Source organism: Pelodiscus sinensis, chromosome 5 (genome assembly GCF_049634645.1).
Source record: "Pelodiscus sinensis isolate JC-2024 chromosome 5, ASM4963464v1, whole genome shotgun sequence".
Taxonomy (NCBI): Eukaryota; Metazoa; Chordata; order Testudines; family Trionychidae; genus Pelodiscus; species Pelodiscus sinensis.
Genome location: NC_134715.1, coordinates 57,739,847 through 57,767,138, shown reverse-complemented (window position 1 = coordinate 57,767,138; position 27,292 = coordinate 57,739,847). Strand labels below are relative to the sequence as shown.

The 27,292-nt window shown below is 43.2% G+C and overlaps 1 protein-coding gene across 2 annotated transcripts in view; it reads right to left on the bottom strand.

Annotated features, from left to right (window-relative positions):
- The window catches only part of GUCY1B1 (guanylate cyclase 1 soluble subunit beta 1), a 69,584-nt gene extending 46,951 nt beyond the window's left edge, over positions 1 to 22,633 (bottom strand). For both annotated transcript variants that reach the window (XM_075930114.1, XM_075930115.1), the window contains exons 1-2: positions 22,486 to 22,633; positions 21,902 to 21,975 (exon numbers count right to left, since the gene is read on the bottom strand). In XM_075930114.1, coding sequence (XP_075786229.1) covers positions 21,902 to 21,975; positions 22,486 to 22,488 — 77 coding nt within the window. In that variant the 5' untranslated portion in view covers positions 22,489 to 22,633. The remainder of the gene's footprint in view (positions 1 to 21,901; positions 21,976 to 22,485) is intronic.
- Positions 22,634 to 27,292: the final 4,659 nt, after the last annotated feature.

The window sequence follows — 27,292 nt, the reverse complement described above, 5'->3', positions numbered from 1 at the left end:
CTACTGTGGATGCACATGCCACATGCACATTTTGTACTACTGCTGAGTTAAAAGCAGTGAAAATAAAATGGAAAGAAAAGTAGAGCAGAGAACAACAGACCCTCACTTTATTTCTATAAATATATCATTGTTTCTTTCAGTTTGAGCACTGAGCCAGCAGCTTGTCTCCTAGGCAGTCAGCTGTATACTCTGACTGCTTCTTTCTCCTGGATGAGAGAGAATAGGCTTTTTCACCACAATAAATGTTGCTTTCCCTGTGGGATCAACTGTGCTATAGCAGGCCACAGACTCCCATGCTTCTCAGTGTTCTGACCTCCTTGTGCTCCCCACCACTCATGAGCAATATGCACAGCTCTAGTAGCCACAGGCTGATGCACAGGTGTGAGACAGTCATGCTTGCACCCCCTGTGGGTAATAAGCACCTTCCTGAGAACAAAGAAGGAGCAGTCCTTGTGCTCCCTAAATGCAGGAACAAGTACATAGGGAGTGCAGAAATAGGAAGGAGTTTTTGCTCATTCCTCCTAGTACATCTGTGAAAAGAGCCCTATATTAGCTCATCATTACTGGGTATTGCTTTCTTCTGAGGTGGACATGTAATTGGACACGTACTGTTCTCAGTTACTGAAGATCTAGGATGTTTCATTAAGTGGCTTTGATTTGCATTTCTCATGTTTTGCATAAACCCCCACTTCTTTTTTAAATACAGTTATTTTACAGTGATTAAATCTCCATGCATGGGCTTGCTTGTGATGATTACTGAGAGAGACACAGTGTCACCTGTAGCTGAAACAAAAAACAGGCCTATGTAGCACTTTAAAGACTAACAAGACGGCTTATTAGATGATGAGCTTTCGCGGACCAGACCCACTTCCTCAGATCAAATAGTGGAAGAAAATTGTCACAACCATACATACCAAAGGATACAATTTTTTTGTATCCCACGAAAGCTCATCGCCTAATAAACCATTTTGTTAGTCTTTAAAGTGCTACATAGTCCTGTTTTTTGTTTCAGCTACACCAGACTAACACTGCTACATTTCTATCACTATGTCACTTGTAGGATAATGATAAAATGATACTTATAAGTCTTTGTGTGCTTTAATTTAATACACTCAAGATTATATTTCAATTCAGTAAAATACTATGATGGCTCAAGGCATCAAAATAATATCTTAGGGTACGTCTAGACTACAGGGTTTTGTCGACGGAAGTTTTGTCGACAGATACTGTCGACAAAACTTCTGTTGACATAGAGTGTCTAGACACATTCAGTTCTGTCGACAAAGCAAGTTGCTTTGTCGACAAAACCCTGTAGTCTAGATGCAACCCTACAGGCAATAACACCTTCTGTCGACAGAACTCTGTCGACAGAAGGTGTTATGCCTCGTAAAATGAGGTTTACCAGCGTCGACAAAACTGCTGAGTTCTGTAGACGTTATGTCGACAGAACTCAACGGTAGTGTAGACGCAGGTATAGTTTTGTCGACAAAAGTCCACTTTTGTCGACAAAACTCAGTAGACTAGACACACCCTTAAAGTGCAGAAGGTCACAGATACCTTATTTAAAAATATTCTTCTATCTATACATATCTGCTCTTCAGAAAAACAAGGAAAGCAAAAGAGGGAGGCAAGTTTAGGAAAGAACTGATGAGTTACATTTTTTCATGTGATGAAAAAAATCTAGCAAAAGAATTGTTCAGGAAAAAACACAGAATTAGAAGAAAGCATAAGGAAATAAATGATGAGGTAGATCCTAGTAGTGACTCAGCACACGTCATTTAAATTCAATGGATTAAGTCAAGGAGGGAGACATCTTCTCAGAGTTGGGGCCATCATCTTTGTAGTTCACAAACAAAAAAGGAACCATTAATAAGAATGAATTATTAGTATTCCTAGTAAGAATGAAAGGTCTTTATGATAGCAGGGATAATAGCATCACTAGAAGTAAGTTTATTCTTAATCAGCCAGTTATTTTATGTGCTCTAAGTTTCCATTGGCCATTAGATGAAAAAAAGTAAAAGCATGGTATAGGTCAACTGTATAAAATCCTCCAGTTCCCTTCCTGGCAATAGAAAGTTAATGCATCTCTCTAAAAAATAATGATGAAGTGGTGGTCCACTAACCAAAACAAAACTATGTTTGACTGTATCTTTGACTCTAATTTCCTCAAATTGGCATTCAACTATTTAAAAATGAAATTATGTAAAATGCTAATTCTTTACATGATAAGAATTAAACAAGTAATCACAAATTACAGTTGCATTAGATAGCCATAAGAGAATGGAAATATTTCTTGTATTAATTCAAAGGGAGAAAGCTCTGCATTTCTTGTGCAGAAACCACATCACATTTTTTTTTAATATTCATCTTTGAAGGAACTAGCAGCTGCAGCTCCAATGAAAACTGGTTTAACTGGCTAATGTTTAACTGGTTAATGACTAAACAGGCTGGTGGGCAGGAGACTGATCCTGCAGGGCTCCCACTCGCAGCCTCGTGTGTGGCTGGCTGCCATCTCTTGGCCCCAGACCCAGTTGCGTGGGATGAAGTGACCTACCAGCTGGGGGCACCACACAGGAGCCTGGCAGGACTGGAGCAGCCCTCTGCCCACAGCAGGATGTGGGTAGGGGGCTGCTCCCAGGTAACCAGTTACCCATTCACATCCCTAAAAGCCACCAATTTCAGTGTCTGTATCTGATAAGGACTGATACGACTACACTCCACATATTGTATGATATTTCATATTTCCATGCTTCACAAATATATTCCCAAAGCTTTCCCCACAAAAGACTCTAGTAACTGGGTTAAATGAAGTACTCCAGGATGCTAAATGGCTTCCCTTTAGTTCCTACGTATTTCAAATTACTGGCTTCAGAAGCTGGACTCAGACATTTAGAGAGGCAGTTGCTGGTGTAAACAAGCAAATGGGAGAGGCAGGAGCCTGTCACAGAAATAGCAACTTCTGGCAATATCTGTGGGAGACTGGGAGAGCTCATTGGATTTAATTTATATAGCTTTGGAGTCAGCTGTATTATAAATGCGAAGTTTATGTATTATTATGTGATAGTCTGTAACTTCTTTAGGAAGATGATGTGGCCAGTGTACACCCTGGGAAATAATATAAGCTTAATAGGACTATTTCAATATGCCTGACAGGAAGGAATTTCCAGGACAAGCAAAGTAAGGGAGTGCAAATTCCCACCTCTGGACCCAGCCTTTGTAAACTGTCGTAAAGACGGAACAACTGTTTGGCTAGATTACCTGTTCACAGTCTCTGCAGATCAAAGATCTTGACTGTATAAAGGAAAGGCTAATCTATGCAAGAGCGACTAGTGGGAGGGACCCCAGTAACCTCCTTGCATGATCTCCCCGTGTGACTTGTTCTTGCCCCTAGCCCATGAGCCCTTGTGCTCTCCCCGTGCTCTCTGCAGGGAATATTGCCCAATGGGGTGGTGGGCACTCTGTCCTCTCCCAGGCAGCTTTTGGTCACACTGCCTGCTTGGGATGCTGCCCAGTGCAGCCCGACAGCTGCTTGGGAGAATGCAGCCACTGCACTGAACCAGGCAGCATCCCAGGTAGGCAGCATGGCCAGAACTGGAAAAGGAGATGCTATAGCTCCACCTCTTCCCTTCACATTTTGCCACTGTCCCCTTGCCCTACCTCGGTGTTTTAGGGAAGGTTATGTGATTATGTATCCTCTTATCACGCATTGCCCCGACCCCGTGCATATAGGGTTGCCAGATGTCTGGTATTTTTGCATCCTGTCTGGTAAAAAATGTCAGAAAATACCGGACACCTAAAATGTCCAGTATTTTCTGATTTTTTCCCACCCAGGAGGCGAAAATCCTAGGTGCTTACTGGGTTCTGTAGGGGAGCTGTCCGGCCTGGTGCAGGGAGGCAAGATGGTGGGCAGCCACCAGCAAAAAAGCCTCAAAAGCATTTCTTAAAGGGGCCACGCTGTTTTGTTTTGTTGCTTAACAACTCTCGGGGTCCTTTTTTTTTGTTCAGTATTTTTTCAGAAACCATCTTGCAACTCTATGTACATAGGAGTCCTTGTTCTGAGAAAAAGCTCTTATGAATATGTGACCACAGAAAAAATATTTGGAGGGGTTGAAGGACTGACATCTACCAGAACCTTTGTTTTGGAGCTGGGTGTGATCTCTGATAAAATTATTTTCATGTGTAACAGTTCTTGTATGTTTTTGATGGGTCTTCTGCCTAGTTCTTTCATTTTAAGGATCGTGTGTTAGCCTACAAAAGGATGTGTGATACCTTATCAGTTGGCAATTATACTGTTCATCACATTGAAGGAGAATGCAAAGCGCAGACACTAGCCTGCTCAGGTAGTCTGACTTGCAGGGAAACTCACAATGTTAGTAGCAAACTGCGCAGCCTAGAAAAGCCCATTTCAGGAGGGGAAGAGGTGTGGGCCTCTGCCTATGTGAGTCGATGGCTGAGGAGCTAGGAGCCTAGAATAGCTGCCCTTGCTGGACCATGGAGGGAGAAATATATAGGTTCAGTCACTGTCACATTCCTGAGTACCTCTAAGGTACTTCCCCCTATGGATGGGTGTGATGAAAAATTAGACACGGCAAAGGAACCACCTCAGATCAATATTGGTATTTCCTGTACATGTCATGAAAGAATGCTGCTAGAATTAGTAACTATTTTAAAATGGCAAACTCAGTATAATGGTACCACTTGTATATTTGTGGAGGTATTTGTGCCTGGAAAATTCATAGCAATATAGGTTATCAGATAATAAGTTTGCTTGAGGGTACATATGTTCAATAATACTGCAACATATTTGGCTACTACTTCAATATTTATATATTGCATACTTTAAAAGCCTACCCTTTACTAATGCAAACTATGCCATACTTTAAAACTTGACCTCAGTGTTACAGCTTTCCTTCATCTCCAAATGTATCTATCTATTTTTAAACAATAATACTTAAACTACCCACTTTCACAATAATTAAACGACTCTAACTGCACAACAAGTCCAGCACAAGCTATGCCAATTTTCACATGAACCTCAGTCCCTAGGATTAGGATAAAACTACTATCATATGCACACAGGCCAGTGTGCAGCTACAGGATGGTAAAGACTGTCTACTATAATTGACCAGGACAAACCACACTGCAATTGCATTCTTTTGAAAAAAAATCGAAAGAACAGAGGGGTTCTTCCAACAGTGGTAATCCTCTTTCTATGAGGAAAGAGCTCTTTCAGAAAAAGGCATGTGTGGATGGGGAGGAAGGTTTTCTTTCAGAAGAGGAGGCCTCCAGGAAATAACACGGGTGCCCTGGTGGACATTCCATCCAAAGTAATCACAACGCTATAGTTCCTGTCTCCTGGTCCCTCGTAAAGCTGCAGGCATCCTGGACAAGCTTTGTGGCAGGAAGCCAGCCCTGGGAGCAGCACCTGACCATGTGGCTCTCCCTGCTACCCCAGACTGTTAACAATAACCAAGCCACAAGTCCCCCAAGACCCTCTTGGCCCTTGAAGGGAGCACAAGCAGGGCTCCCAGGACCCACCAAGGTGGACCAAGAGGTGGGCACCTTCCTGGTCTGGAGCGGAGATCCTGTCCCTCTTCAAGCTGTGGAACAAGGAGGAGACACTGCAGGATCTCCGCTCTAGGGCTATGTCTAGACTGCAAGCCTCTTTCAAAAGAGGCTCTTTTGAAAGCATCTTTCGAAAGAGCCTCTTTCGAAAGAGAGCGTCTAGACTGCATGGAGAAATTTCGAAAAAGCGGCTTGCTTTTTCGAAAGAAAGCATCCAGTGAGTCTGGATGCTCTCTTTTGAAGAAGCCCTATTTACATTGAAGAACGCCTTCTTTCGAAAGAGGAACTTTCGAAAGAAGGCGTTCTTCCTCGTGAAATGAGGTTTACCGCCATCGAAAGAAAAGCCGCATTCTTTCGAATTAATTTCGAAAGAACGCGGCTTGAGTCTGGACGCAGGGGAAGTTTTTTTGAAAAAAGGCTACTTTTTTCTAAAAAAAACCCTGAGTCTGGACACAGCCTAAGTGCCAGAACACAGACATTTTTGGGTGCATGGCCGAATCCCTGACAGAGTGCAGACACCCACCCCAGACCTTGTAACAGGTCTGGAGTAAGGTGAAAGAGCTCCACCCGGGATATGTGAAGGCCAAAGAGCATATTTCATGCTCCGGGGCAGGACCCCACACCTGCCCCTAAGCTGCACCAGACCCTGGAGGGTGGGGAAGCTGTTTCCCCACCCCTCATGGTGGACTCCGGTCTCGACATACCTGTCATCGCCCAGCTGGAGGTCACAGCAGAGGAGGAGGAGGACTAGGGGCAGCAGCAGGAGGAGTAGGAGGAGGCAGATGATATGGCCTCCATCACGCTCTCATTGGAGCCAGTTCCCTTGAGCCTGGACATCTCCCAGGCCTTGTCTGATCCCAGGGAGGGATCTTCAGGTGAGTGCTCTCAGTTTGTCACACACACAGGGCGGGGGAGGTGAGCACGGAGGGGGAGGAGTGTGAGCGTCTCTTGGCCTGCTTGGGCTGGAAATCGTGCTGCAGTCCATGCACGTGGAACCACATGCAGCATTAGTGTGCACCACGCGGACTCAGCAGGCAGCCCCTGAGCATGCCCAGGAACGGGGGAGGCCCTCCCAGCACTTACCATGGCTGGAAGCAGGCTAACCACAAGCGCACAGGCACGACCCCAGACACACCAAGGAGTGCTGCACACAGCACACAGGCATGCCTGCATGTGCAAGGCAGCACCCACTCCCACGGGCAGTGCTGCCAGGTGCAGGTTTCTGCTGCCAGGGTCCATGAAGACTGGATACAGCAGCACTTCAGCATCCTGCATGACATGCAGCGGACCCTGGCACAGAAGACCCGGGACGACGCAGAGTGGTGGAACCATGCGTGGAACCAGCTCATGCAGTGGTGCAATAGCATGTGTGCCATCATGCGCAACATGATGACACGTCCGGCTGCTGTCACTGCTCCTACCTACCACCCTCCTGCGCCCCTGCTATGCCCATTCCCCCTCCCCCGCAAGCGATGCTTCTGTTCCCTCTTCAAGCAATGCCTCTACTCCTTCCCCAAACAATGCCATGTGCCCTCCCCAAGTGATGCTTATGCCCCCTTCCCCTGCCCCCCTGACATCCCTGACCCCACTCCAGCTCCCCCTCCTGTGGTCCCAGGACCCACCCAACCCTAAGTCTGACGAGGTCCCTGTACCCGAGGTGGCACATCCAGCCGCCCCCTACACCACTCCGAGCCTTCCTCCTCCTTCAAGTTATGAGCCCTCTTCTCCTCCCCAACTTTTTTTAATGAAAGATCAATACAGAGTTCATTTTGTTCAAAACCAAACAGGTGTCTTTATTGAGAGGTCAGGGAAGGGATGAAGGGAGGGGTTGTGGTGGGAAACACCCCCAAGTGAGCAACAAACCACAGGCCCATGGAGGAGGCCTTGGGATGAGTTACTGGGGTCCATGAGAGAAACTCTCCCTCAGGGCCTCCCGGATGTGCACCCCAGCCTGATGGGCCTGGCAAATGGCAGCTGTCTGTGGCTACTGAAAGGGTCTCCCTTCGCAGCCAGCATCTGACCCCCACCCTGGGAGGAAGGTCTCCCCCTTCCTCTCCACAATGTTGTGGAGGACACAACATGCCGCGACCACCTCAGAGATGTTGTGCTCCCCCACGTCCAGGTGGGTCACGATGCACCTGACGCCTTGAGGCAGCCAAAGGCACAGTCGACCTGAATCCTGGCTTGGTTGAGATGGGCATTAAATTGGTTCCTGCTGGGGTCCAGGTAGCCAGTATAAGGCTTCATAGGTCATGGTATCAGGTGGTTGGCTATGTCCCCCACTATGCACAATGGCATCTGCACATCCCCAACCGCAAAGTCACAGAGGGGGAAGAATGTGCCCACCTCCAGCTTCCCGTAGAGGCTGGAATTCCAAAAAATCCGGGCATCGTGTGCCCTACCCGACCCCACTCCACCCCCCAAGACCGCAACCCTCCTTTCCCAAGGGTCCTCCTTCTCCAGCTCTCCCCTTCCCCCCCTTCTCTCCCAGGCAGGGACTGCAGCCTGAGAGTATCTTACTTCCATGAGGAGGGCCCCAAGGGTGGACTTCCCCATGCCGAACTGGTTTCTCAATGACTGGTAACTATCTGGGGTGGTGAGCTTCTATACAGCAATGGCAACTTGCTTCTCCATGGGGATGGCGGGCCGCAGGTGGGTGTCGTGTCATCAGAGGGCAGGGGTGAGCCAGGCACACAGCTCCAAAAAAGTGACCTTCCACATGAAGTTTTGGAGCCACACTGCTGGTCGTCCCAGCGCTCCATATCCAGCCAGTCCGTCCCACTAGTAGGAACTGGTGTCCAACCTCCAGAAATGCCTCTCCACTGTGGGTTACAGTTGCAAGGGTGTTGCTCCCGCACCCAGGGAGAGGATACCAAGAATGAGCTCAGTGTGGACATTATCTTTCAAAAAAGCAGATTGCTTTTTCAATGCACTTGGACAGTGTGGACACTCTCTTTCGGAAGAAGTTTTTTCAGAAGATCTCTTCTGGAAAAGCCTGCAGTCTAGACGTAGCCTCTGTGTATCTTGTTTTCCTCTTATATTATCCCACTGCTTCTCAACCCACAGCTGCATTTTTGCTCAGTTGGCACACAACCACATCCCATGTGACAGTCTCAGGACTATACTGGTTGTAAATATACATTGTGTGGATATGCGTCACATAACATCTAGAGAGATGCAGGTGTGGTCCACAATGGTAAATAGAAATTACCAATAACCTGGTTAAAACATCACATTTTAGTTTTGTGCAAGCACACACGTCGCGATACACTTTTGGGAACCACTACCTGACCTTTTGTGTATCTTGTCTATTTATACTGAATGCTATTGAAGTTGGGGAGGGTGTGTCAACACTGCACCCAGAGCTTGAAAATAAGCTACGCAATTTGAGCTGCACAAATTGTGTGGCTTATTTTGAGTTATTTTCTAAATAGCTTATTTTGAAATTTGGTCCTGTCTACACAGTGCCAAATTTCAAAAAAGAGCGCTATTCCGAAATGTCCCTTACTCCTTGTGGAATGAAGTTTACAGGGACATTGGAATAGCAAGCCCGTTACATTCCGAAATAACGAACGCACTCAAAACACATGGAATACCTATTTCAGGATTTAGCGCCTCAGTGTAGATGTAGCCGGACTGTCTTTCACTATATTTGTCATGTGGCTAGTACACTGGAGCTCTGATCCCAGCTGAAGCTATTAGGTGTTATGCAATAATAAATAATAATCTAATTTCGTACTAAGCAAACAGCATAATTTTAAAAATGATTCTGTTAAAGAGAATATTCACATCAGATCATCTTCATGTAATTCAAGCCAGGAAATTCAAAGCAGTTTAAGGTTCAATGTGCTACCCTAGTTCCACTCTAGCTGACCTCCACTGAAGTTCTATGCAAAGATCGTGGGAAGAGCTACATAGAAAATTCAGAAGATTCAACATTTTAATGAAAAATGGGCAACACTTTTCTTTGGTATTTTTGCTGAAGTATTTGTCCCTATTTTGTGACTAGCTCTAATTGTGAACAAAAGTTAGTATAACAGTGATAACTTGGAAATTTTATGCAAATTGTAGGATCTGACAATTTTATGCAAATTGTAGGTAATAGCAACAGTAAACATGTGGTGACTTTCTTAATAGACTGGCTGGAAATCAGCCAGTAGCAACAATATCTGGCAAACTCAGAAGTGCAGCTGCAGTTGATTTCTTAGCAAGTTAGCAGCATTATAGTAGCAAACTTTAACCTTCTGTATGTGTTTTTCTTTGAAAACAGCTTCCAAGCCAAACAGAAAAATAGCAATAACATGATTTACGATTTATGTCACCTTTACATTTCTGAAAACAAAAGAAAGGGTGTACTTCATTCCTAACTAGGTGAACGTACTAAACTTCAAAAACTCCAGTAGACAGGTAATCTCACTTCTTGCCCAAACTGACCCCCAAGGTAGATACATCATACCTGATTTATTATTGCTCTGAACTTGGATAGCAATTTACACCTTTATAAAATGTTACCAAAGCAGATACGCAGCAATTTATACCTACTTTACACTCTCGTTTTGCACTCATGTAAAAAGCTAGACAAATTGTAGGGAAACAGAGACTCAAACTTAGGGTCTTCTGAGATTCATTAGCACCTCCCCCTCAGCCTAAAAAAAAAACAAAAAAAAAACCTTGCATAAATCATCCAGGCCAATCTGAACAGGAACAGGTCAGCCCAGTATGTAATAGGGAGAAAAAAATCTTGCTTACTGTGAAGTAGGAGACAGCAGAGCTGGCAGCGAACTTATATAAGGTGGATCGATGATCCCATTCAAGTCAATGGAAAAGTTTCTAGTGATTAGAATGATGCAGTATCATTTTCAAGCCTAAAATGAGCCTTGCCTCAAACCGATTTAAAGATAAAGAAAGGAGGAAATTAGGGGTCTTTCATGCCTCGTGGAAAGTGCAGCCGTTCTAGCAGTACAGAAAAGCTAATGTCTTCAGGTGCCTCTGAACATACACCATGGGTCCTTTGAAAATGTTCTTATTGCGAGAGTAGTTTTGTGCGAGAAAACATATTCCCATTGTTAGATTTGTTGGTAATGTTAATAATTTACAAAGAAGGATGAAGAGTTAACACTAGGACAAAAATTGTCTTTAAAAACAAGAGATTTTCCATTATGGAATTAAAAAAAAACTGATTTAATATATTTTAAAAGATTTACACTGTAAAGAACTATGAGATATGACTAAAACAAGTTCATTTGTGTTTAGGTCAGGGATTCTTAATTAGCATTCATGGCAAGAGACTTGCTATTAGCATGAAGCTTTAAGATCAAGAAAATGTGTAATCATTTATTTACTTTCTTTTGGCTGGAGGAAAGGAGCAGTTTGCCATTCTTGGTATGATGAGATACATTCTACATTATTTTTATACATGTGTCTAGTATGTATTCAATATTTTAGACTGAAGGTGGATTTTTGATGGTTTTTTTTTTTGTGATAGTACTTCTGAATTCAAAGGTAAATTATAATCACTTGAAGAGTTGCTTCTCTTAGATACCCTTTTATCCTTTTAATTTCAGTACTTGGCATCTAATTGTGTCCTGTCATGAAGTTAAAAATAAAAATAAAACCTTTCTTTGATTAAAAAAAACTTCTTTGGAGAATAGTTAGTTACATTTTACTTTCTGGTACATATTATTATTTATGCTTTCATTTTGCACTCACGTAAAAACCTAGACAGTTTAGGGAAAGAGAGACCTCAAATTTAGGGTCTTTGGAGATTTATTCAGAATTAGAAACATGGTGGTAAAAATCTTCTAGAAATTTGTTTTGTGAAACTGTGCAGGCTTCTTTGTGACATAAAACACACTACACAACCTAGAAAAATTAAAGTTTAGAAGCCTCTGACCCTCCATTTACAGCTGGCTTTGTAAATTGCAAATGCAGCTGTATCTCTTCCTACTGAGCCTGTGTTCTTGAGAGCATACACTGTGTATAGCATCTTCAACACACCACATTGAAAAACATGTGCAAAATGACTCCTAGGAGTTTTTGCACAATAGATGTTGTTACTGTTGGGATTTCCCTCCCATACACACACACACTGTGCTTCACTATTCCTGGAGTCCTATGGATGGTGCGAAGCAATTTCCAAGGATGGAAAAAATGCTCATTGAACTGACTATACTAGACATAATAACCGTAATGGTATAATAGTATACTCAGACATTGGGCATGATTCTGCTTTCACTGACAATGGAGTAAATCAAGAGTGAGTAAAAAGTAACTGAATTAAAGTCAACAGAATTACACAGGTGTAAAACTAAAATTGGCATAACCGGAATCAGATACAGGACCTTTGCTTCATACCAAATGCATGCTTTAATGTTTAAATTATACAATTACTGAGTGGTGTGTTACCTCAGAGATTATCTTTATCTTTTTCACATTAATCATCTTCCTTTCAGATGGTTCACTGGGGCACATTGTTAAAACATATCAACAGTATTGATCTACCTAAAAAACAAATGACCTGTATGTATTCTAGATGGTCTAAAGATATTTTAAACATTCAGTTGGGACAAAAACATAAATTACCGTGAGCCACAAGATTAAATAAAATGGGAATCTATCCAGGAAACTGACTTTCTGCATAAAGTAAATAGGTGTATTTATGGACTTCAGAACTCAGAGTTGCTTCCCTGGTCTATGGATTGGAGATGAGAATGTTTAATGTAGGCTTTCAGAATAAGATAATCCTAGGTGATACAGTCAACTGTAACAAATTTACAAGCTGCATGTTACTATGCCAAAAACTAAAAATATGATAAAGAATACAAAGCCAATATTATTTTGCTTCCTTTATACAAGTTGACCGAAAGGAATGCTATTTACAAAAGGCTTTCATTTGTAATAACTGATGTATTTATAGCACATTTTATCCCAACAGATCTCAAAGCACTGTACAAACTGTGGACTAAAATATTCCCCTACGCAGTGAAACCCAGGAGATGGAGTAAGAGATTGAAAAAATCTCTGGTTCATATTTTGCCATCGTTTCCTCTTTTTTTTTTTTTTTTTTAGCAGAAATCCCCCACAGAAATAAACAGGAAGTACTGTTAGAAATCAGATCTCCCCACATCAGATTTCCTTAATGAAGGTTTCTTCAGTGAGAGTCAACCCCTTGATATTATGTGTTTGTAATATGAAAAGAATAACTTCACTCTTAACATTCAGGTTGTTAATTAATCTTTGGAATAATATGAATGAAAGAGTTTCATTTAGGAATTTAACTGGCTATCCATTAGTGCCACTTAAATCACTATTTGAAAGAAAACTCATTAAATGTTAAAAGGCCTAATGGAAAAATGTAGAATCCTTTATTGGCCTTTCACTAATGAAGATTTCATACTGAATTATCTTTTACACACAAATGAAATCCATTCAGTAGCATCTTTGTGGTCCTAGGAATGTGATCCTAGGAAGTCTTAAAATTAACGGAGGCTTCAGATTTCAATCTCTGTCCAACTTGCTATCTGTAAAATGGGGGCAATACAACTCCTTCACTTCTCAAGGGTTTTGTGAAAATCCATTGTTTGTAAGGCACTCTTGTTAGTATAGTGATAAGCACCACAGAAAAGCCTATGAGGAAATCAGAAATTAATTCTTCAGGGCAGGATTTGAATAAATCAGGCTTCAGCCACACACTGAATAGTGAAGAGAAAATAAAACACAGGCCTGAGGACAGAGTGGGTGTACAGGGGCCAGTTACCCCAGGGCCCAGTGATTCAAAAGGCAACACTGAATGGCTGGGGTGGGGCTCAGCAGGGTCCAGGCAACACTAAGAGCTGCCTGTCCCACTCCTGCCCCTTCTGGGAGTGCAGAACCAACCACATACATATTGCCCAGCAGCTCAGCAATCCTGTCATCCCTTACTCCCATCCCAGGAGAAAATAAAATAGTGTATGTCTACACTACAAAGTTAATTCGAACTAACAGCCGTTAGTTCGAATTAACTTTGATAGGCGCTACACATACAAACCGCTAGTTCGAACTTAATTCAAACTAGCGGAGCGCTTAATTCAAACTAGGTAAACCTCATTCTACGAGGACTAATGCCTAGTTCGAATTAAGCAGTTCGAATTAAGGGCTGTGTAGCCACTTAATTCGAACTAGTGGGAGGCTAGCCCTCCCCAGCTTTCCCTGGTGGCCACTCTGGGCACCACCAGGGAAACTTGTCTGCCCCCCTCCCGGCCCCGGAGCCCTTAAAGGGGCACAGTCTGGCAACGGTGCCCATGCCAGATGCAAGCCTGCCAGCACCCAGACGGCAGACCCTGCACCTGGCATGGCATGAACCAGCTACCCACTGCCACCCAGCCCTCCACCTCTTCCCAGGACCAGGCTGGCAGCTCCCGGGAGCCTGCCTGGGTCCGCAAGAGGCAGGCGCCCACCTGGTCTAGTGCGGAGATTGTGGACCTCATCCACGACGTCTGCAGGAGGCACAGGAAAGTGGCCTAGGGCAGGATAGCTGCCAGCCTGGCCACCCAGGATCAGGTCTGCATGAAAATCAAGGTGGTCCAGTGAGACCCCCGACCCTGAGCCCTGAGCTTAGAATGGCCGTACTGGGTCAGACCAAAGGTCCATCTAGCCCAATAGCCTGTCTGCCGACAGCAGCCAACACTAGGGACCCTGGAGGGGATGGACCGAAACAATGACCAAGCCACTTATCTCATGCCATCCATCTCCAGCCTTCCACAAACATAGGGCAGGGACACCACTCCTACCCCCTGGCTAATACCACTCCATGGACCCAACCTCCATGACTTTATCTCACTTCTCTTTAAATTCTGTTCTAGTTCTAGCCTTCACAGCCTCCTGCAGCAAGGAGTTCCACAGGTTGACTATTTGCTTTGTGAAGAAGAACTTTCTCTTATTAGTTTGAAGCCTGCTACCCATTCATTTAATTTAGTGTCCTCTAGTCCTTCTATTATGGGAACTAATGAAGAACTTTTCTTTATGCACCCTTTCCACACCACTCATGCTTTTATAAACCTCTATCATATCCCCCCTCAGTCTCCTCTTTTCTAAGCTGAAAAGTTCCAGTCTCTTTAGCCTCTCTTCATATGGGACCTGTTCCAAACCCCTGACCATTTTAGTTGCCCTCCCCTCTCCCACCCTCTCTCTTCCCCTCTCCCACCTCCTTTTCCCAGTCTCCCCGAGTTTTGTTCAATAAAGAGAGTTTCTATTTTTGAACACACGTGTCCTTTATTTTGTATATGAGGAAGGGGGGCTAGGGAGGGGTAAGTGGATGGAGGTGAGGGAGGAATGGGGTACGAGCCCCCAATGGGGAGGACTGGGATGGCTCTGCGGGCTCCTCGGGGTGGAAGATCTCCTGCAGCCCCCCGATTGACCCCCCTCTCTGGATGGCAGCCTGCGGCAAGTGCAGCTGGGCTGATGGCCGAGTGCTGTAATGTGCCGAGTGTGGGCACTCAGGGCACTCCAAGCCAGGACTGCTTTGCTGTCCCTCATCAAGTTAGACAAGCAAGCGGGGAACCCCTGGAACTGTCTGTCCGGGGTGGGGGTCCCTTTAAGCACAGCCCTCGGCTAGCCTGAGACATTCCTGAGTCCTAACCTGATGCCCTGCCGGCACTGCTTCCAGCCATCCTTAACCCTGGTTCAGGGTCCACTCAATGTGGACATGCTAGTTCGAATTAGCAAAATGCTAATTCGAACTAGTTTTAAGGTCTAGATGCACTAGTTCGAATTAGCTTAGTTCGAATTAACTAATTCGAATTAAGTTAATTCGAATTAGTGCTGTAGTGTAGACATACCCATACTGAATAGCTGTTCATTAAGGGTATGTCTAGACTACATGCCTCTGCTGACCGGTTTACAGGAGCGGTCGACAAAGGCTTCCCTTGTTGATTGATCTGCGTCTTGACTCGCGCGCTGTGCTGACGATCAGCTGAGCCGGCACAGCGCGGCGGCCATTTTTATTTTAATGAAGCCGGGGATATTTAAACCTCTGCTTCATTGACTATGTTGGGTAGCCTATTTTACATGCTTCTGTCGGCAGAGGCATGTAGTCTAGACATACCCTAAGTGAGCACCATCTGTTCTGTGCATGGAATGAGGTAGAGATTGTGTGGAAAAAATAGTATGAGTCAAGTAATTAAAGACTGTATCATAATGCACAAGACAGTTGAATAAAAGTTACCCATACAACCTTAACACTAGCATTTCCTAACTCTTGAGTGCTTGACTTTGCAACCTTAATAATGTTCTTGTAGCATAAATTTGTGTGAATGTAATAAATACTGCATTTTTGCTTTTCTCTTTCATGCTTATGTTCTGGGGTGTGTGCACACACACAGGTGTTCACAACTGTTGCTGAAATGATCATCATAGCAATTACAAGCATTGACTGTCATGATAGGTACCTTATCACCAACCCGTGCCTACTTCCATACACTCCAACAATACTAGCACTTCTGACACATTAACATTCACACCTTATGAGGAATGGAATTTCTCTTGAGGGCTCCAATGACAGAACAGATCCCCTGAAGCCCCTCCAGTGAACTAAGAGAAAACAAGATTAAACTATAGTTCAAATACTCACTAAGCAATTTGGGTTGAGACTTTTTGTTCTGTGTTTGGGCAGAGCCTCACACATTGGAGTCCTGGGCCATGACCAGGGATCCTAGATGCTACCTTTACCATTACTAATATTAATAACAAATGCACTTTGAAAGGCTATTTTTCTTCTTTAATGCTGCAAGTAAAGGATTCTTATCAATGTTAATAAGAATTCTCCATTCTGACTGGCAGCAGATTAGACCTCTTTTGGTGGAATTTGTAATAATCAATAGTCCACTTATATTCAACTCAAACTCCAATTAAATAATAATATAGCAGTTTTTAGGATGAAATTTCAGGCAAAAACATCTAATATTGGGTGGTATGGGAACTCTACAAGGGTATGTCTACACTACCCCGCTAGTTCGAACTAGCGGGGTAATGTAGGCATTCCGCACTTGCAAATGAAGCCCGGGATTTGAATTTCCCGGGCTTCATTTGCATAAGCGGGGAGCCGCCATTTTTAAAACCCCGCTGGTTCGAACCCCGTGCAGTGCGGCTAAACGGGGCTCGAACTAGGTAGTTCGGACTAGGCTTCCTATTCCGAACTACCGGTACACCTCGTCCAGAAGCCTAGTCCGAACTACCTAGTTCGAGCCCCGTGTAGCCGCGCTGCACGGGGTTTGAACCAGTGGGGTTTTAAAAATGGCGGTTCCCCGCTTATGCAAATGAAGCCTGGGAAATTCAAATCCCGGGCTTCATTTGCAAGTGCGGTATGCCTACATTACCCTCCTAGTTCGAACTAGGAGGGTAGTGTAGACATACCCCAAGTTGTCTGAGAGACAGCACAGTAAGATAGTTGCTTTCTCATGGGTCAATGGCAGAATATTAAGATCACATCAGTTCATACAGCTAAATTTTTTAAACATTTCTGGGAAGGAGCAACTTTATTTAAGTCTTAATTTATGGTTAATTGTAACTTGGACTAACATGCAAAGAACTACAAAGAACTATTAGATGATGAGGAACCACTAATTAGCAGGCAACCCTAACCCTGAATCTGGGCAGAGGCCATACTTTCATTTATTCTCCCACCACACAACAAGTGGGCAAAGAGGGAATGGCTAGAGCCATGGATCTATTGCAAATGCTGAACACCGAGGAAACAAATTACTAACCCCCACCCAGATCAAAATGGGGAGCAAGGAGAGAACTGTAGCTCCTGGGTTCAGAGTAACACAACACAACTTGCTATGTATTCATTGTGACACATTTGTTCTTAGATCTTCTTCTTTAGGGAGTCTACTACAGTATCACCAATTATTTAGTGGCAGCCTTTTGTAGTAAGGACAGGCTTCATCATCTGGTCTATTTCTTTCTACACTCACCAGATCATGGAACCTTTTTTATGGGAACCTTTGGCATAGCAACTGAAAGAAGACAGAGATTTCATTCAAAGAGCTTTCTTTAGCTCCAGGCAACACTTGGATTTCACAGAGCCAGATCTTTCAAGATCTGCTATTTAGGAAGAGGATTATTTATTCTGCATTAATTTGAAAGGAGACTGCAAAGGATCTCATTGCTGTGAAGAAGAGTTTTGCTGTTGTGTTTTAATAAGACATTTAAAAACTCACTCATATATTTTTGGAAATCTCACTCACTGAAAGTGTCACAAATTGTTGGTCAAGTCTAGCTGAAAACCAGATACTGGAGGCCACAGAGGCACCTTGGATTTGTTTAAAGATAATCCAGCTCAAAACCTAACCATACTGACAGAAGCTCAGGGTAAAACAGTAATTTACATATTCCCGACTGGAAACATTGCCTTCAGTAAGCCCATATGACTTAAGGCTGCTGAAACCATGCACCTGTTTAAAGCATACATCCCTGTTCATTACGTCTGCTAGGTGGTTAAACCCTTAGCATTGAAGAGAGGTGCCAGGAGGTTTTCAGGTGTGCTAGCAATGTAGCCCAGCTATATGTGACACTTTTTCTGCAGGAAATCTCAAAGCGTATCCATGACTTTTTAATATGTATGTACTTCTCTTTTTAAGATATTTAATGTCAACACATTAATGTAGAACAGGACAATAAGAAGCACCTAGCATTGGTGGCTATCCTTTTGGCATTTAGAGTTGCATTGTATAAAATAAACATATGAAAGACTGTTAAAAACAGCACGATGATAATGTCCACAGACATAGGTTAAATATTCAGTGCAGTATGTAGCAATTCTCTTTAACAGAATGAAACTCATAGCATTAAATTCCTGTACACCCAGTTGCAAACACATACCCGAATGTGAAGATAACCCAATGACAGCAAAGAAGTAAATGACAACAAATAACCTCATTTGTTTCTAGCAGTGGGTAATTAGAGAAAAGTACAAATGGCCATACCATATGCAACAATCACAAAAATTAAGTGTCTGAAATCTATTTTTCTGAGAAAGGGAAGCAAACATCAAAAGTCTCTAAATATATTTTTAAAAAGAAACTGAGCCCTTACTTAGCATGAAAACCCTTGTATATAAAATAATATAATATTAGTCTGGATATAGTGAAGCATGTGTCCCATATCCAGAGTTATGTTCTTCAGAAGAAATTAATTGAAAAAGTGGATTAAAATGACAAGCATAACACAGACCATGTAACTTTTAGATCTAACTTTTAAACCAGGCTGGCTTAAGGTACATCATCCAGCTTTGCAAAATGTGTAGGTGGATTCAGCTTACCTTAAGATGAGACACCACTACGTCTACACTGCGGAAGGCCGACTCCTCTCAGAATGAGGAGTACTGGATGATGGCAGCAGCTGCCTTTAGCCTTCGATCTGGGGTCTACACTAGCCCCGCTAAATCTAATGCTAGAAAATCGATCTCCATAGTATAGACATGCCCTCTCTAAGATAAAATAATGGAAAATATTATCTTGGAACATCCATCCTTTATTTTAAGGATAATCTGCTACAACAATGCCCATCCACTTCATGGAGACTTTACCCCATGTGGATATCACTCTCCTATCATATCCAGCTGCATCCATATAGGGAAGTGGCATGACTCATGCCAGGAAAACCATTGAAAAATCCCAGATTCTTAATTTTAGGAGGACCAGGGAGAGAAAAATGTATAAAGTAGCTCCTGTAAATACTAAGATGTGGAAACCAATGGAAGTGCTATAACTCAGGATTACATTCCATCAGCCAGATTTTAGCCTTTTCATCTTTTTTTCCCGGATTTAATCTATGATCTATGATTTATTTGGGACCTTCCATATTGATTCAGTAAAGCAGACTTCCAGAGTTTCTCTGAATGTGTATTAATTAATTAATTAATTAATTAATTATTATTAATAACACTAATAATAATACTGTTCTTTTGTAATTCCAGGTCTTTATTAAAAATCAAACCAGATTTCCACTCAAAGTATGACAGTATTGTTATCAGCTTGTAATCATTCAAGTCTCACCATAACCTACTTGAGTTGCTTTTATAAATTCAGTTCAGTGTTTCTGTGTAGAGTCCCTTGGTCTGTAAAAAAGCATGTTATATTTTGGGTGGAGTGCAATCTATTTATAGGTGGATGCAAATGTACAGACCTAATCCTCCTGACAGTTCCACTTTGTGTCATTTGCACACTTTTTTCAATAACACAGATTATGAGGCTGATGGTGGTTGTAAAGGAATCCTGTAGAACTGTTTGAAGGCCAAGAGTAGAGACTTAAATTGTAATTGTGTCTATGTTTTGAGGATAACGGTGACAACAAAATGTCACTCTTACAGCAGCATGAAAAAATGCACCAATGATTTGCTCTTGCACTTCTATAGACAAAGCTCCATTCAATGGTACATTAGATCTTGATAAATCTAAGAAAAATAATGTACTGCAGGCTAGCAGACGAATACAAATCCTTTCAAATTTACTGCTTAATAACTCTTCACACACAAAAATTAAAATAATACTAAAAAAATAGGTTGCCAATTGAAAGGAGAATTATACCCCTAATTAACTGAGGTAAACCTAAAAAATTCTACTGCTCATTTAAAATAACACATTATGCCCATGTATTACATCCTGTTTTTCATCTGCTTTTCTACAATCCATCATTATTACTAAGCCTAGGGCTAAAGGAGAAATTTCTTACAGGGCAAATTTAAAACTATATAATGTATTTATGAATTCAGAATATATTGTGTCTTTAATCTATTTCTCCTATGATTTTGGTTAAATATCGAAGTAACTGTATTTTATTTAAATGGAGGTTTGTTCTCATAATCCAAATCATACTTCTGTTTAATCCAGCAGTGAAAATTTAATCATCCTTCAATATTTTGACATAATAATTAGTCCCTTGGATACAGACAAATTTCACAAACTATATTTGGCATTCCTTGGAGGATTGTTTTTCTTATTTCAAGTTCAGTATTGAAATTGCTTGTTAATGTCATTTTTATATTGTATTTTAATATAATTAAGAAGGTATATCTACAAATTCCACTTGAACTCTTTCAGGAATTTGCAAGAAATCTAATTGTTGTGTCTACCAAACACTGATCTGACACAAGGATGTTATGTAGTCTCCCCATGCAGTGTCTGAATCCTCTACATACACAATATTTATTTCCTTATCAAGGAGTCAAAATGGGACCACATTCAAGAACCATTAGCAGCAGAGGTCAATTTCATCCTTGAGGGAATTCCATTGAAATCAATGGAAAGAGAATGAATCAAGCCCCAGCTGAACTAAAATGGACTTTACCCTGAATTAATTTGAAAATGCCTTGATAATCTTGTCACAGCAAGAGGTTACTTTTTGATGACCACTTGTAGCTACATGCAGTTATACAACCCTGTATAATTAACATGATATATATTTTAACTTAAAATGCAATATCTACCACAAGTCCAGATGCAAAAGTGTGCAGGCAAGAAGGGTGTGTGAAAAGTATCAAGTGTTTGTGTACTATTTGGTGAACAACTTCACAGAAGTGTGCATGTATACCCTGACTTGAACATACACATCAGGTGAGGTGATTGGTTTATGCAATCCCTCCTGCATACTATTGTAGATGTTGTACATTGAAAAACATGTCTCCCTTAGGGGATCATGTTAACAGTGCACTGTGGGGGTTAAAACACTTACCACTTTGTTAACAAATAAAATCCCTAAATTAGGAAAAGAGTGAAAATAAACACTCTTTTTCCACTGTACATTTATCGTGTGCGTCTGCACTGAGCCCAGCTCAGCGGCCGCGATCCGAAGGAAGGGACGGGGCTGAGATCGGGGATGGGCAGCAGCCCTTCGACTCTCCCTCGGGAGCTCGGCGTAGGATCAGCGCATTCCCACGATCAGCAGCTGAGCTCGGATCGGCCGGTTCCGGAGGCTGAGTCTGTGGCACCGACCTTGCTCCTTCCTTCCCACGAACCCGAGCGCTGCCTCTCACCAAGCCCCAGCGAGCCGGGACCTGCCTCTCGCCCGCAGCCCTGACCCGTGTCCCCCGCACGGGTTGCTGCGGCTGCCTCCGCTCCCCCTGCTCTGAGCGTGGGAACCAGCCGTGGCTGCCCTGGCTCGGGCTGCAGCTGCGAGTGCTCGGGCGGGGGGGGGACCCCTACGGGGCGAGGGAGCCGCAATCAGCACGGGGGTGGGGGGCTCCTGCGCTGCCGCGGGCCCCCCAATGAGACCAGAGGCAGATGGGGACGGGGGGGGGGGGGGAGACTCCCGGGCAGAGCGAGCGAGCCGGGTCCCACAGCGCGCTGGGGGCGGCACTTACTTGATGTCCTCCCAGACCTCCGGGCCGTAATTCCGGATCACCAGCAGCTCCAGGGCGTGATTGACGAACCCGTACTGCGGACAAGGGGCGAGGGGGGCGGGTCAGTCCCGGGGGGGGGGCAAAGAACGAAGGCGAGGGGGGACTCGTGGGGGGACCCGAGGGATCTAGGAGCAGGGCGGGGGTAGCTGTCACTTGCCATGGCCGGGGGAAAGAGCCCCGCATCTTGCACCCCCCGCATCCTGGCTGCGTTCCGGGGCCGATCCCCAGGCGCGAGCATCGCCACAGCGGGTGCCAGCTGCAGCCTGGGCCGCCTCCCCCAGCGCAGCAGCCCACGGGGATATATCTGCCTTCCCAGGGCTCTGCACGCTCCGCTGCACCCGCCACCGCCATCACCCCGGCCTGCCCTGCCGGTCACCCCCTGCCTTCCCCTCCACCGCGGCTGCCCCGCGCCCAGCCCATCTCTGATAACCCCTCTCTGTTCCCCTCCCCCCGCCCCCCATAGCAAGGGCCGGGATCCGAACAGGCGCGGGCGAGCACCCTGGGGAGAGCGGGAAGTGCCCCCCGCCGCCGCCGCGGGCTCTCACCATTGCGCCGCCACTCGCTCCCCTCCGCTCGCTGACGCCCTCTGCCCGACCGCTCTCGGGGACCCTGGCCGCCGCTCCTCCAGCAGGAGCCGGAGCGCTAGCCACCGCCACCCCCGCTGCGCCTGACTGCCACCTCCCGCCGGCCAATCCGCGCCCTGGCCCAGGCCCGGCTTCCAATCACAGGCAGAGGAGGGAATTCGGATGCCTCGAGGATGCTGTTCGAGCCTCCCCCCCCCCCCCCCCCCCGGGGAAGCGAAGCGGGGAGGGGGAGAAATGCTTTTCCTGGGGATGGAGAGAATGTGATGGCAGCAGCCGCAGCGAACCCCTTTGCAGTAGGTTTCAAGTGCAGGACCAATGTAAACAGCTGACGGTGAGCGGCGGTGGCTGCAGCCTGGAGGTATTTGTGGTTACTGTTCTGGGTAGCTGGGGTTACCTGGTTGCTTGGCTTGTGACAATAACAGGTCTTTCCATTCCTTGGTTTCTCTGGCTCGTACATGGTAAATATGTAACATGTGTGGTTTCTCTTGCCTCAGTCCTGCTAGAGAATACATGCCATCATATGTGTACCCGAAAAAGACAGGGAGATATGAGAAACAGAAGGTTTAATGGCCTGACCGGATTTAAGGGATTTAAGGACATGCCTTTGGGCTTGCTGCTTTGCTCAGGGCTTCCGTTTTGCCACAGAGGGGGACACAGAAATCATGAATTAGAGTAAGGTCAGTGAAATTTTGGAAATAGTCATAAAAACACCTGTGATTAGGTCCCCAAACCAAGAGGTATTAATACCTGGTACATGGGTCACAGCTGCACTAGGTTGCAAACATCCTGAACAAGGAGTAATTTCTTCTCTCCCAGCCCACATACACACACTACTCCACTTCTTCTGTGAAATTTACTAAAAATGTCCATGGCATACATAATGCTATTATGGGTTAATGCCCATATATCTTTTATGCTAGCCCACAGTGTGATGGGTTCTGTGTATGCTACATGTTATAGAAAACATTATATTGTTAACATTAACACCATGAAATAGAACCTCATTTTTCCTAATGTTCTCTGCAGGGAACCATCTGTCATATAGTTCAAGTAGTTTGTATCAGAAAGATCTTTTAATTGTAATGCTGATAGGTGGCCTCTAGAGCTTAGTGTATGAGCCTCTACTCCACCATATGAGCTAAAAGCCAACTGGCTATCAGCTAAGGCTGTAGAGCAACCTTATTATTCTTTCTGTAAGTGCTCTCAAGTGCCACTATATGGGACAATACACCACACCCAGAGGGTGTGTGGGTTACATAACCTCTTATATTTCTGGATAGGAGACAGTAGGACTGACCTGACATGGCTGCTGAGTGTTCAGTGTCCTAGAAGTTTATATTATACATTATATTTATATTATAATAAGTAACAAATACCAAATGGGCAAATATGCACTTTGGTTTGACTGGTTTTTTTTTTTTTGTAATGGCCAAAAGAGATAATTTTGAAAGGAACCAAGTGGACTTACATTTAATCAAAGGTCTAAATTTTGTTTAAACTGATGTCTTCATAATTAAGACCAACAAAAATGTTTCTACAATTGTTTTAAATTCCAGTGAAAACACATAGGTTTATCTCATTACTATTTGAAAACCAAATATTCCTGCACTAAAAACCTATAAATACAAATTAATATTCCTTCACTGATTTTCCTATTCCACTACAAGTGAAATACAAAAGATAAATCGATAGCGCCAATGACAAGCAGGTTACATTTTTAAAAATTCTCTCTTAATCATTTAATGATTCAACCACATATGATTTAATAAATTGAGAGTGTCATTGTAATTAGCACACGGAAAGGAAAAGTCACAGAATAGCAGTAGTACAGCCTTCCTGCGGGTCCAACAGCTGTTACTGGCCCTGGGGCAAGATATTAGACGGGGGTGGCTTCATGCCCCAAGAATGGGCAGGGCTGAGATCACTCAGCCTTTAGCACCACCCTGACTGCTGAGCCCTCCCTGCCCCCAGCCCTCAGAACCACGCTAAGTGGCACTCCAGTGGCAATTCAAAGAGGCTCGGGTTTCTGGTTGCCACCGCCACAGTAGTTGTGGCCGGGAGCTCCAGGGCCTTTTGAATCTCCAGGCCCCAGGGCAATTGCCCCCTTTGCCTCTCCCTGTCTGTGGGCCTGCAGCCTACTGAATAAGGGTGCATCTACATTGCACCCATAGCTCGAAAAAAGCTACGCAATTTGGGCTACGCAGCTAAACAGGGCCAAATTTTGAAATAAACCACTATTCCAAAAGATCCCTTAACAAGGTGTATGGGGATGTTGGAATAGCAAGCCTGTTATTTCAAAAGCTATTTCAAAAGAATGGGCTTGTTTAAAAGACATGGAATAGCTGTTTCAGCATACCAGAAGTATCCCGAAATAGTGATGCAGTGTAGATGTATCTTAAGGTGTTATTCACAGATAAGCAACCAACTGAAACATGCATTTCCAGATGGAGTTTTGGATACATTAAAGAGGACGATATGCAGGCAGACAGAGTTCATGGTGATCATTGACTCTAGAGCCTAGAAGTCCTACATTTCAATCATGAACTAGAAACTCATTGTGGTAGGCACTGTGCAAATACAATGAAAACCAAAGCTAAGATAATACAGCATTTGGAAAAGTGAGGACATTTCAAACTACTGTAGGTTAAAAGCTCACTTTCATTTAAACATCTTTTATATCTTTAACCTTTATTGTAATACACAAAATTAAGCAGCATGAAACAAAAAAAGTACAATTAAAACTAGAAGATAATTAAAGACCTGTGAAGTTTTGGGACAATAGACCAAATTTCAAAATGAGATTTCTTATAATTGTAATGTATAGACAAATACAAAATAATTTATGCTTTGCAGAGACTTTTAAAACCATCTATCTCAAGAAAGTTAAAATAAGGGCAGTGGGACAATGGAAAACAAGATGCTCCTTAATCAAGGAATGCTTCTTCAGCCAAAGGAATAACTGTTGTTTTCTTCTATTACTTACCCACAGCCTTGGAGGCTTTTATGATTACAGTCAAATTAAGGTTAAAAAGACTGTCCTCTTGGCAAAGAAAACCAGTTGGGAGTGGATCCAAACAACCAGTCATGGGAGCAAGATTATTAAAAACAATCATACAGGCCCAGGCTGAAAAGCTAAGGGACTTAAATCCCTGATGATTGATATGGAAGAAGAAAAAGAAACAAAGATAAAATTTACAAATCTGTTCCTTCCTCATTTCAGCCATCACAATGCTAATAAAAGAACTGTGGGGGCAAATCATCAGATAATGTAATTATTTGTCATTCTCTTCAAGGGCTCCATATCAGCAAAAGATCTAGCTCTCCCTGCTTGAAAGAGAGACTCTGTCGAGTTTGCTGCTGTTTTTTTAAATAAAGTATTATAAATACATCTAAGAAATAGCAGGTTTGGCACAGGTGTTATACTATCCCAGTATTAAACTGTGTACATGTTGACCCACTACTCCAATAAAGAGCTCTAAGATCAAACTTCTAGGCCCATTCATGTCAACAGAAATTTTGCCATTAACTTCAGTGGAGCCAAAATTTCACCCTTTGTCTTTTTCTAAATAAGTAATATGGTCAAAGTTCAGAAGTCAATAAAATTAAATAAGAGAAAAACATGATGACATGCACATCCAGAGACACATGTGTGCTTTAAGTGTTGGAATCTAATGTAGAGCATAATAAATAATACAAATTATTGCTTTATTGATCTGAAGATTAAAGAAAGAGCAAAACAGTGTGTCAAAAGAAATATAAAATTTTAACAAAATGTTATTTTTTAAAAATTTGTAATTGCTTATATTTTTTGACATTAGAAGAACAGATCTGACTCTAGACAGCTCTATTCCATTACTGTGACTGGTGAAGAAAAACTATTGTGACAAATTATAGGTTATTATATTGTAAATAGCATGTCTTCATGGGAGTACAGAGGGAAGGCTGCCACTCTGTCTCATGAAATGGTGCAGCATGTGCTCTTTCCCACACTGCATGTTAACTCCATCACCAGTGGGAGTAATCCTTGAACTTGTGGAGTGCAAGAAATAGTATAAGGCCACTGTGCAAATAGTATGAGGGGATGTGAATGAAAGACACTAGCTTGCCCATAACAGCTACATTCATTTCAATGTGTTTTTGTTGCTACAAAAGCATTAGAAAAGCATTAGTAGTTTTTAAAACTATCTGCTTATTCTGAACTTTGCTCTTAGAGTTTATATATTCACCAAAAACTTCGGTAAAAATTCAAACTTATCTGGTAACTGTTGGAGTTAGTTGGTTGAGTTGTGTTACTTTACCAACAGCAAATCTGGCTTTTGCTGCTGTCAGACCACAGTGGTCTTAGCCTTGGCATTTTCATTGTCATAATGTGTTTCTAAGGACGGGCAAATATGCATTAATTTGGTTAAACTTGGCTCAGAAATGTTCAGAATTTATATTTCAGCAAAATGCTATTTAAATTGTTTTTAATACTGTTATTGTTGAGCTGCAGCAAAAGATTAACTTGATGATTAACAAAAGTTCAAGATCCCATGCTTCCTTATATTGGAATAACCCAGTTTTGCAAAAGATGGGAAACCATGAGTTATCTTGTAAATCCTCCTTCAAGGGGAAGGGTTGGAGATCCTCAAAGGTATTTAGGTGCCTAACTCCCATTAAAATTGATGAGAGTTAGGCACTTAAATACCTTAAATGATCAGTCCAGTATTATTTTGATGTCCCAGAGAAGAGTTATGATAACTTCAGAGCCCAATACACAGCCCACTGA